The sequence below is a fragment of the Penaeus japonicus genome, unplaced genomic scaffold (genome assembly GCF_977035675.1).
Source record: "Penaeus japonicus unplaced genomic scaffold, GWHDUDI00000001_assembly GWHDUDI00000017, whole genome shotgun sequence".
Classification (NCBI taxonomy): Eukaryota; Metazoa; Arthropoda; class Malacostraca; order Decapoda; family Penaeidae; genus Penaeus; species Penaeus japonicus.
In genome coordinates, this window is record NW_028234419.1 from 17,506,471 (window position 1) to 17,518,970 (window position 12,500).

General features: G+C 36.1%; 2 protein-coding genes across 2 annotated transcripts; both read right to left on the reverse strand.

The window, feature by feature from the left end:
- Positions 1–4,273: 4,273 nt before the first annotated feature.
- On the reverse strand, positions 4,274–5,247 carry LOC122250114 (uncharacterized). The gene is made up of 2 exons (XM_043011440.2): positions 4,984–5,247; positions 4,274–4,849 (listed from the first exon to the last, which is right to left on the reverse strand). The coding sequence occupies exons 1-2, from the start codon at positions 5,245–5,247 to the stop codon at positions 4,274–4,276; spliced, it is 840 nt and encodes a 279-aa protein (XP_042867374.1).
- Positions 5,248–9,570: 4,323 nt separating this feature from the next.
- Positions 9,571–10,562, reverse strand: LOC147470041 (uncharacterized). Its single transcript, XM_086545728.1, has 2 exons — positions 10,299–10,562; positions 9,571–10,164 (listed from the first exon to the last, which is right to left on the reverse strand). The coding sequence occupies exons 1-2, from the start codon at positions 10,560–10,562 to the stop codon at positions 9,589–9,591; spliced, it is 840 nt and encodes a 279-aa protein (XP_086401854.1). The 3' UTR covers positions 9,571–9,588.
- Positions 10,563–12,500: the final 1,938 nt, after the last annotated feature.

Consider the following 12,500-nt stretch of genomic DNA (forward strand, 5'->3'; position numbering starts at 1 on the left):
GAGAGAGAGAGAGAGAGAGAGAGAGAGAGAAAGAGAGAGAGAGAGAGAGAGAAAGTGAAGCTAGCAGACGAAATATTTGGGAGAAAACGGGAGAGTAGAAAATGAGGAAATAGTAGCCTGCGCGAGATCCAACGAAAGTAAGAGTAGATAGAGAGTAGACTAAAGAGATGAAAGGTTAAAAAGAAGAGAAATAAGGACTAGGGAAATGCCGTAAGGAAATGTTCGGGATACAGTCAGGAGGGAAAGTAAGGACAAAGCGATGAGAGAAACACAAAACTAGGCAAAAAGAGGAGGGGAGAGAGGAAACTAAGGGACAGGGGAGGGGGGGGGGGCAGAGAAAAAGGAGGTCGTAAGCCTCCTCACTCGCCCTTCGTGGAAGCAGATTGCGTCGGTGGGTCCCGTTGCCCGCATGCCAGATGAACGAGAAGACTCAGTCACCGGCCACTCGTACAAGTAAGTATTCAAGGACACCGTGTGTGTGTCTCCAGATACATGCATGTGTGTGTGTATATGTTTGTATATATGTATATATATATATATATATATATATATATATATATATATATTTGTGTGTGTGTGTGTATATACATATACATATGCATATATATATATATATATATATATATATATATATATATATATATATATATATATATATTTGTGTGTGTTTGTGTGTGTGTGTGTGTGTGAGTGTGTGTGTGTGTATGTGTGTGTGTTGAAAGAGAGAGAGAGAGAGTGACCGCCAGGCGACAGTGGAAACTCACGAGCTTGGATGGGGCTCGATCTGCCGACAGGGATGTGGATGGCACGCTAACCATTGTACTACCAGACGGAAAGAGAGAGAGAGCGAGAGAGACATAAGGATAAGGATAAACCAGATTTGCGTTCAGTTCAGTTCAGAGAAATTTGCGAAGACTTCCCTTCGCCCGGGCTATATGCACGAGGCGGCCCGGCCTCTGCCAGCTATAAGTGCTGACTCATCTGATCATCATCACTGAATGCTTACCGTGGCGGTTGGATGGCCTGAAGGCGCTCCAGTTGCCAGGGGGAAAGCAATAGGCATAGCCGCCTTACCAACCCGGCACTGAGGCGAGCCCGACTGTGTCAGCGTTTGCTGACTCATGAGAGAATGTGACAACGAGTGTTGACTCGATCTGAGCTTGGTCCTTACCCAATGTAGTGCCCAGCTACGTCAGTAACCGCCAGGTGACAGTGGAAACTCACGAGTTTGGACGGGACTCGATCTGCCGACCACGGGGATGTGAAGTTGACACGCTATCAATGAGCTATCAGACGGCTAGAGACATATAAGGATAAGGATAAGCCAGGGAGCAGATGCTATGCCGGGCTTGTATGCACTAAGGCGAGCCCGCCTGTGACAGCGTTTGCTGACTCGTGAGAGAATGTGACAACGAGTGTTGACTCGATCTGAGCTTGGTCCTTACCCAACGCAGTGCCCAGTTACGTCAGTAACCGCCAGGTGACAGTGGAAACTCACGAGTTTGGACGGGATTCGATCTGCCGACCACGGGGATGTGAAGTCGACACGCTACCACTGAGCCACCAGACGGCTAGAGACATATACATATACATATATACATATATATCATGCCACGTCCTTCCCGTAGCTCACGCCATTGGGGCACTTGAGATCTGAGCCCCGCCTTCTTCCACGCTTCTCGATCTTCAACCGTTCTCAATAAGATTCCACGCTCCTCTCGGTCCAGTCCTTGATGTCATCTATCCATACTCTTTTAGGGTATCCTCTTGCTCTTCTTCCTTCAACCATCCCATGCGTTCCAGTATGGGCTAGTGTGTGTGCCATATCTTCTTGTCGTGTGCTCAAACCATTGGAGTTTCCTCCTGCGTGCCACCTCTAGTAATGGTTCATAGTCTTCTTTTTTTTTTTTTACCTTTAGATGACTTCTTATTTGTGGTCTTTTGTTTCCAAGTTATGCCAAGAATTCTCCGGTAACATTTTGGCTCAAATGTAGATATTTTGGGTTGTGGGTCCACGACTTGCAGCCGTACGTGGCATGGGACATAATTAATGATCTAATAAGCTTCAGCTTGGTTGCAGTATTTATTCATTTGTACTTCCATAGTTTGTCTATTTCTGCTAGTTTGTTGGTGGCAATGGTTAGTCTCTTTATTATTTCAGTATCAGATGTAGCATTTTCATTCAAAGTTCAAATACTGGAATATTTTCATTTCCTCTAATTTCTTCCCGTCAATTCTGATATGAGCATCACTTGAAACGTTGTTGCTAGTATCTCGCTCTTCTCGCCACTTATCTCCATTCCAAGTTTCCTTTCGGTCTCATCCACTCTTTCTGTTGGTTATGCTAGTTCTTCCCTTAAGCCAGCCATCAGATCAATATCATCTGCTAACCTTACGTTCGAAATATTCCTATCACCAACTCCTACTGTAGTTTGGAACTATTAATTGATGCCATTATTGGTTAATATTACATTGCTGTTGTTGTCATAAAGTGCTTCGATTACATTGACTAGTCCGTTGCCTGCGTTGAATTTCTCTATTACAAGCCAAAGAGCACTCCTCCACACTCTGTCAAATGCCTTCTTGAAATCTACAAAATTATGATGTAGTTCCATTTGGTTGTTCCTGTACTTTTCTCCCAGAATTCTCATATTAGTTATTTGGTCTATTGCGACCACTTCTGAATCCGGCTTGTTCTTCGGATAGTATGTTTTCGGATTTCGCTTTTATTCTGCTGTTGATAACTTTTAGGAGGACTTTACTTAGATGGCTAATTAGGCAAATTGCTCTGTAGTTGTTGCTTTTTTTTAGGATCACCTTTTTCGGAAGTGGTATAATTAGTGATTTAGTCTATTGAATTGTCCATTTACCCCTTCTCTATACAATGTTGCATATTTTATGCAATATTTCGATAGTTGCTTCTCCTCCCATTATGATAAATTCTGCTGGTTTGTTATCATCTGTAGATTTTCCAATTTTCAAACTTTTTATCGCAGTTTTTATTTCACTTCTCAAGATGTCTGGTTCCTCTTCATCATTATCTCCTATTTCTACCTTATCTATTTTTACGAGGTGTTTCATTGGTTGAGATAGGGTAAGTATACAGACCTTCCTTGTATTTTCACTGTATCAGTTATAATATTCCCTTGGGAATCTTCAATAACGGAAACTTTTATCGATTTATTTTTAGTTAGTTCTTTGACAACATCATAGGCTTACTTTGTATTGTTGTTTTCAAAAGCTTTCGCATGATCTACACACTTTTCTTGGCTTGTTTGATTTCCTTGCGTACATTTGCATTGGCCGTCCTGTAGTTATCGTTGTCTGCTTCGCTACAGTAATTTTGCGCTTTCAATTTTCTTCTTTTATCGCATTTCTCTAAAATCTTAGCAATTATCCATTGTTGTTTCATTTTCTTTTCTTTCCCCAAGACTTCTAATGCTGCTTCGTGAACCACATTTGTGAATCAGTCAGTCATTTCTTGTGCGTCCGCCAACAAGTCGTTAAAAAAAACATTTTTGCACTTCAGGATCTTTCATTTTTTTAATATCATATTAAATCCTAGTTGACGGAGATTTCTTGATTTTCCTCGATTTTTTGTATATTATGAAATATATATATATATATATATATATATATATATATATATATATATATATATTATAAGAAAATGTGGACACATACATATATATGTGTGTGTGTGTATATATACATACATACATACACACACCAACACACACACGCACACACACACACACACACACATATATATATATATATATATATATATATATATATATATATATGCATAAGTATACCAGTGTGATGTATACATATGTATGTGTATCTTTCTGTGTGTATGTGTATCTTTGTATGCATTTGTCTCTCGTATGTATATCCATATATATATGTGTGTGTGTGTGTGTGTGTGTGTGTGTGTGTGTGGAGAGAGAGAGAGTGAGAAAGTAATAGAATGAAAAAGAGAGACAGATATATATATGTATATATATATATATATAATATATATATATATATATATATACATATTTTTTCCCTTTGTTTCTCTTTGTTCCCCTGAGTCATACAAGCGTTTCAATTTCGTCAAAGTAATTTTCGAATAAAAGAAAGTCGTTTCAAACAAAAGATAATTTATTCTAACGAATTTGGTGCAGATGTCTTAATCCATCATTATTAACTTCAGGATAATTATTTATCAATGTTATATGCATCCGTCCATACAGTCCTTGTAAATAACGTGACAATAACCTTCCTCTCAGAAATGATGATTCATTGGAACACCGAGAGCCTCCAAATGAGACTTGTATCCGGAGCAGAAATTCTGCAGAAGCCGGAACCTTTGCGTGAGTTGCTGGTTCCTCTGCTCAAGGCTGTCCAGCTCCATGCGGGCTTTCTCGTGGAGACTGCTCATCCTCTCTCGGTAGATGGCCGAGGCTTCGTTGTTCAGTTTGCGCGACCGCTGCTTTTTCCCCTCTTCACTGCTGAGAAACTGACGTTGATGTCGATGTTGATAAGCTTTCCGTTTCTTTGAAGTGCCACGTCCGGGAGGATCCGCTTGTTGATCAGGGTATTGATACAAACCCATTTGTTGGTCACTATGGTCACGGTGTCCGAGATGCTGATCGTGTGACTGAAAGATGCTCATTTGCTGAAAGGATTCGCTCAGATTTCCATGTTGAGGAAGGTCCGATTGTGGTTGATAATAGTAGGATGAGCTGGCTTGTTGCTCACTATAGTGATAAGGAACATATTCTTCTGTGTTGCTGGAGGATGGATACGATGGCTGACTCCCACAGCTGAACAGCTCATTGGGATTGACCGCACCAAGGCCCTGTGAAGATCACACAAAAAAGTAATATAACACAAGGTGTTATAAAACACCAGGTAGATTACATTATTATTATCATTATCGCAAATATGATCATCAACGACCCAAACTGATATACGAAATAAGCGTTTACGTACCAAAAAGTCATCTTCTTGAGGAAAGAGACATGTGGCACCGAAATTGCCTCCTTCGGAACACGCCGATTGGGATGCTTCTCCCGCAACGCTCGACTCAGGCCACAGTTCGGCTGCTAGAAGATCCAGGTCAAAGTTGGCAATGTACTCTTCATCCTCATAGACATTTGAGCTTTGTGTGTCACCAAAGACCAGGCTGGCACTTGCGTATTCATCGCCGCTTCCGATGGCGCCGTAGAAGGCATCTTGCGTTGGGTAATCTGACATGACGACGCTTGGTAAGGTTGGATTCGTTGAAAAGGGTTTCGGAATCACAGATAGGATGGCTTAGCATGACAGTGTACTCTGCCACTTGTTGGGATGAATGACTTCGATAAGTAAGTATCACTATTTATACTGGCTGAGAAAGGGGAAGCGCTCCAGTACGGGTTTGGTCCCCGTTTATTGTGCTTCGTCGTTTTTCTCGTGAATATAGTGCAATGCCGAACGTTGAAGCTCTAGTACAGCTGACGAAACTTGCAGATTATTAGAGAAATGGGGAAACATATCAGTATACCTATGTGTATCCATCGATCTATCTATCTACGAAGACAGATGAATTAGCATTCATATACAGACACTGATCGGGATCGGGAATTACTGTAGCATTCTCATTATCATGATTCTTTTCCAAACCAATATCATAGGAAGAATCACTGACTTCAATGTATGTATCCATACATATGTGTATGCATATATGTGTATATATATATATATATATATATATATATATATATATATATATATATATATATATATATATATATATATATATATATATATATATATTTACATATGTATGTACATGTATAAAAAACTATAAATGTGTATAGATATATGAATATATATATATATATATATATATATATATATATATATATATATATATATATATATATATATGTGTGTGTGTGTCTCTTTATGTATATGTGTGTGTATATATATGTACGTATGTATAAATAAATGCATATATGTTTATAAATCTCATACACGCACAGGTATAAACATACATCATACATATGTGTATATATATAATATATACATATGTATGTATGTATATATATATATATATATATATATATATATATATATATATATGTATGTATGTATAAGTGTGTGCACTTATATCTATCTATTTATCTCTCTATCTATATGTCTATCTATATATATACTTCTATTCACAAATATATACATACACAGTATATACATACACACATATATATAGATATATATGTTTGTGTATGTATCATATATGTATATATATATATGTGTGTATATACATATATATACATGTAGGTATATAAATACACACACACATATATATGTATATATATATGTATATATATACATCTCTCTCCATATATATTTATATATATATATATATATATACATATATATATATATATATATATATATATATATATATATATATATATACATATATATGTTTGTGTGTGTTTGCATATGTGTATGTCTCTCTCTCTCTATATATATATGCATAATTATATGTATACATATGAATACATAATTATGTATATACATGGATACATAAGTGTTTATATATATATATATATATATATATATATATATATATATATATATGTATGTATATATATGTATATATACGCCCGTGTATACATGTATATACATATATACATATATATATACATATATATATATATATATATATATATATATATATATATATATATATATGTAGTTGCGTTGTTTTCATATACATACTTATATGTATGCACGTAAAAATACGTACATATATGTATATACAATGTATATGTATTTGTTCATTTATATTTAATTATATATCTGTATATATGTATATACATATACGTATCTATGTATATGCGTGCATTGGTTTGTGTACGCACTTTGACGTACCCTCATATTCTCCTAGTTTCATCCCCTGCACCGTAGTTTCAACGTTCAGCATTGCAGAGCATTTACAAGAAAACAAGATTCAGGCTGAACGGGAATGAAACTCGTTGCGAGACGCTTTCCTTTTCTCGATCAGTATAGATTCTCCCCAACGAGTGCCAGCATACATGGCCATGCGAAGCCATCCTAATTGTGTGTCCAAAATCCTCTTCAACGAATCCAATCTTACCAAACGTCGCCATTACCCAACGCTAGACGCTGGAAACGGCGATGAATATCCAAGTGACTGTTTACTATTATGTGGCACACAAAGCTCACTTACCCATGAAGAGGAAGAGTGCATTGCCAGCTTTAATCTAGATCTTCTGGCAACCGAAATTTGGCCTGAATCGAATGATGCGGAAACACAATCCAACTCGGCGTCTTCCGAAGGGGGCCTTTTCAGTTCCACATCTCTGTTCTCGAGATAATGTATCTATACTCGCGCTTCTGTATGGTGAATAAAGTCTATAATAACCAAACTTACAAGGAAAATAGCTTTGACGGTTTTATCATCTATGCAGGGTCTTGGTGAAGTTAATCCCGATGACTTGTAAACCGGAGTTTACATTCCAAAATCTCAACACAGAATATATTCCTTGTCAGTATTGCGAGCAGCAACTTAGTCCCTCGTTTTATTGTCAATCATAATTTGACTTTTCTCAACATGACGAGAATCCGAATAAATCTTTTCACAAGATTTTTCAGCCTTAACATTTGCGTCCTGAATTTCCCTATTATAGGGACGAACAGATGGTATTCCTCAGTATCCTAATCAACAACTGGGTCTTTTTATCGATAGGGACCAATGATTTGATGTCTTTTAAGATATATAAATACACACACATGCACACACACACATACACACACACACATATATATGTATATATATATATACATATATAAACATATATATATATATATATATATATATATATATATATACATATATATATTTATTTATATATATTGCAATAAATCACATATATATACATATATATATATATATATATATATATATATATATATACATATATATATATATATATTATGTATATATACTTCTATATGATACACACACACACACAGACACATACACACACACACACACACACACACACACACACACACACACACACACATATATATATATATATATATATATATATATATATATATATATATATATATATATATATATATATGATATACAGAATTGCATTGTAAGTGCAAAAAGTGAAGACCTGTCATTTCCTAATGAGACCAATGGCAAATGTGTTAAACACCTGGTCAACAGAGTAACTGCCACTCATATTTTCACAAACTCCCAAAGTGTTTTCTACCAAAGGTACATGACTGTCTGGTCTTGGGTAGATCTTAAGAAAGCTAGCTTGGCACCAAAATTAATGCCCATCATCATGCGTGACATGCATGCTAGAATAATTAAACACAAAAAAGAAAGAAAAAAAAATTGGAAACTGACTGAATGCATGCGAATGACATTTCCGTCTTTTGTAGTATCGGCGAAGGACGCCAATTTTCATGAATATTTATTAACTCAAAGGAGACCGAGACACTGCATCGGCACCTACGTGGACTATAGCACCAGTGGGGAGAGCTGGCGTCAGACAATCTCTTTATGTTACCACAGACAAATTGGATGAATATATTACTGTACATACGGAAGTGTAAACTTAAAGTATATAAGTATAATTCCTTTTATTGACAAAAGGACGTGAAACGTGGATACTTTACAGACATCTTCCCGGAAGCATCGGCTGCTCCTATTCAAGGGAACCATCAACGATATTCTAAGACTTGGTGATCGTCTTAACACGGACAGAAAATGCAGTCAGCTGACATGAGTGACATAAGTTGATTTAAGATACACACACACACACACACACACACACACACACACATATATATATATATATATATATATATATATATATATATATATATATATATATATATATATATATGTGTGTGTGTGTGTGTGTGTGTGTGTATATGTATATGCATATATATATATATGTATATATATGTGTGTGTGTGTGTGTGTATGTGTATGTATAAGTATGAATCACAAAAAACACAGTAACGTGCACATAACAGAATGTATATCTATCTATCTATATGTATATGTATATATATATATATATATATATATATATATATATATGTATATGTATATGTATATATATATATATATATATATATATATATATATATATATATATGTGTGTGTGTGTGTGTGTGTGTGTGTGTGTGCATATGTATATAAGCATGTACATATATATATACATATACATATGTGTGTATATGTATATATAAGTATATATACATATATGTATGCGTATGCAGATATAAGGATATATGGACATATGCATGTTTATTCTTTTTGCTACTACCATTGCTGATATGTAAGTTTACATTCAATCTCCTATACTATACTTTTTCTTTCTTTCTTTCTTTCTTTGAATGGCGATTTTAGAATAAAAGTCGTTTTCAAATATGTAACGATTCATTTTAATAAATTCGATCAAAGATTCATTATAACACTTTCATGCATACATGCATGAAAGTGTGAGTGTTTCTGTGTGTCCTCATGGATATCGTGACAATGACCTCGGATCAAAAGCTGTTAGTGACTAGAACTCCGAGAGCCTCCAAATGAGTCTTGTATCCGGAGCAGAACTTCTGCAGGAGGCGGAACCTTTGCGTGAGTTGCTGGTTCCTCTGCTCAAGGCTGTCCAGCTCCATGCGGGCTTTCTCGTGGAGACTGCTCATCCTCTCTCGGTAGATGGCCGAAGCTTCGTTGTTCAGTTTGCGCGACCGCTGCTTTTTCCCCTCTTCACTGCTGAGAAACTGACGTTGATGTCGATGTCGATAAGCTTTCCGTTTCTTTGAAGTGCCACGTCCGGGAGGATCCGCTTGTTGATCAGGGTATTGGTACAAACCCATTTGTTGGTCACTATGGTCACGGTGTCCGAGATGCTGATCGTGTGACTGAAAGATGCTCTTTTGCTGAAAGGATTCGCTCAGATTTCCATGCTGAGGAAGGTCCGATTGTGATTGATAATAGTAGGATGAGCTGGCTTTTTGCTCACTATAGTGATAAGGAATATATTCTTCTGTGTTGCTGGAGGATGGATACGATGGCTGACTCCCACAGCTGAACAGTTCATTGGGATTGACCGCACCAAGGCCCTGTGAAGATCACACAAAAAAGTAATATAACACAAGGTATTATAAAACACCAGGTAGATTACATTATTATTATCATTATCGCAAATATGATTATCATCGACCCAAACTGATATACGAAATAAGCGTTTACGTACCAAAAAGTCATCTTCTTGAGGAAAGAGACATGTGGCACCGAAATTGCCTCCTTCGGAACACGCCGATTGGGATGCTTCTCCCGCAACGCTCGACTCCGGCCACAGTTCGGCTGCTAGAAGATCCAGGTCAAAGTTGGCAATGTATTCTTCATCCTCATAGACATTTGAGCTTTGTGTGTCACCAAAGACCAGGCTGGCACTTGCGTATTCATTGCCGCTTCCAATGGCGCCGTAGAAGGCATCTTGCGTTGGGTAATCTGACATGACGACGCTTGGTAAGGTTGGATTCGTTGAAAAGGGTTTCGGAATCACAGATAGGATGGCTTAGCATGACAGTGTACTCTGCCACTTGTTGGGATGAATGACTTCGATTAGTAAGTATCACTATTTATACTGGCTGAGAAAGGGGAAGCGCTCCAGTACGGGTTTGGTCCCCGTTTATTGTGCTTCGTCGTTTTTCTCGTGAATATAGTGCAATGCCGAACGTTGAAGCTCTAGTACAACTGACGAAACTTGCAGATTATTAGAGAAATAGGGAAACATATCAATATACCTATGTGTATCCATCGATCTATCTATCTACGAAGCCAGATAAATTGGTATTCATATACAGGCACTGTTCGTCAATCGGGAATTACTGTAGCATTCTCATTATCATGATTCTTTTCCAAACCAATATCATAGGAAGAATCACTGACTTCAATGTATGTATCTATACACACACAAACACACACACACACACGCATATATATATATATATATATATATATATATATATATATATATATATATATATATGTATATATACATATATACATATATATACATATGTATATTTATATACATATATATTTTTATTATATATCATATATATGTATGTATATACATATATATTTATATATAAACAAATATATATAAATACACACATATATCATGCACGTATATATGTATATATACATATCTATTTATATATACACATAGGCATATAAATACACACATATATATACATATGTATGTATGTATGTATATGTATATATACATTTTTATCTCGCTCGCTCTCTCGCTCTCTCTATACATATATGTGTGTGTGTGGGTGTACGTATATGTATCTCTCTCTATATATAAACATATACATATGTTTATATAATTATGTATATATATGCATACATTTATGTTTATATATATCACATATATATCACATATATACATGTACACTATATATATGTATGTATATGTATATATCACATATATATCACATATATATCACATATATACATGTACACTATATATATGTATGTATATGTATATATACATATACATATACATATATATAAATTTGCGTGTGTGTATATATACATAGTTATATGTATGTACGTATAAAATGCGTACATATATGTATGTATATATATATGTATATGTATATATATATGTATATGTATATATATATGTGTTTTCATGTACGTACATATACTTATATATGTATATGCGTATATTGGTTTATGTACGTACTTTAAAGTACCCTCATATTCTCCTACTTTCATCCTCTGCACTGTAGTTTAACGTTCATCATTACAGAACATTTAAGAGAAAACAAGATGGAGACTGAACGGGAATGAAACTCGTTGCGAGACGCTTTCCTTTTCTCGATCAGTATAGATTCTCCCCAACGAGTGCCAGCATACATGGCCATGCGAAGCCATCCTAGCTGTGTGTCCAAAATCCTCTTCAACGAATCCAATCTTACCAAACGTCGCCATGTTGGATTACCCAACGCAAGATGCCTTCTACGGCGCCGCCGGAAACGAGGATAATATCCAAGTGGCAGTTCAATATTCTGTGGCACGCAAAGCTCACTTATGCATGGCGATGGCAAGTGCATTGCCAACTTTGACCTAGATCTTCTAACAGCCGAAGGAGGCCTTTTCAGTGCCACATCCCTCTTTTCTCAAGATCATTTTTTAATGTGCAAACTCCTGTTTTTGTAAGATGGATAATGTTTATAATAACAGAATTTCCAAGGAAAATAGTTGTGACGGTTTTATCATCTATACAAGATCCTGGGGCAGTTAAAGCCAATAGCCTGCTAACAAGAGTTTGCATACTAAAAAAATCAACACATACTCACCAGATGAGTATTTTCAGCCATACCATCGGCGTCCTGGATGTCCCTGCCATAGGAAAGTAAAGTATCCTAAACAACAA

Bases quoted from the DNA above. Each gene is read 5' to 3' on its own strand.
- LOC122250114 (XM_043011440.2), bottom strand. From the start codon at position 5,247: ATGTCAGATTACCCAACGCAAGATGCCTTCTACGGCGCCATCGGAAGC. The intron at 4,850-4,983 runs GTACGTAAACGC...TGATCTTCACAG, and splicing joins CTCAAGAAGATGACTTTTTG to GGCCTTGGTGCGGTCAATCC.
- LOC147470041 (XM_086545728.1), bottom strand. From the start codon at position 10,562: ATGTCAGATTACCCAACGCAAGATGCCTTCTACGGCGCCATTGGAAGC. The intron at 10,165-10,298 runs GTACGTAAACGC...TGATCTTCACAG, and splicing joins CTCAAGAAGATGACTTTTTG to GGCCTTGGTGCGGTCAATCC.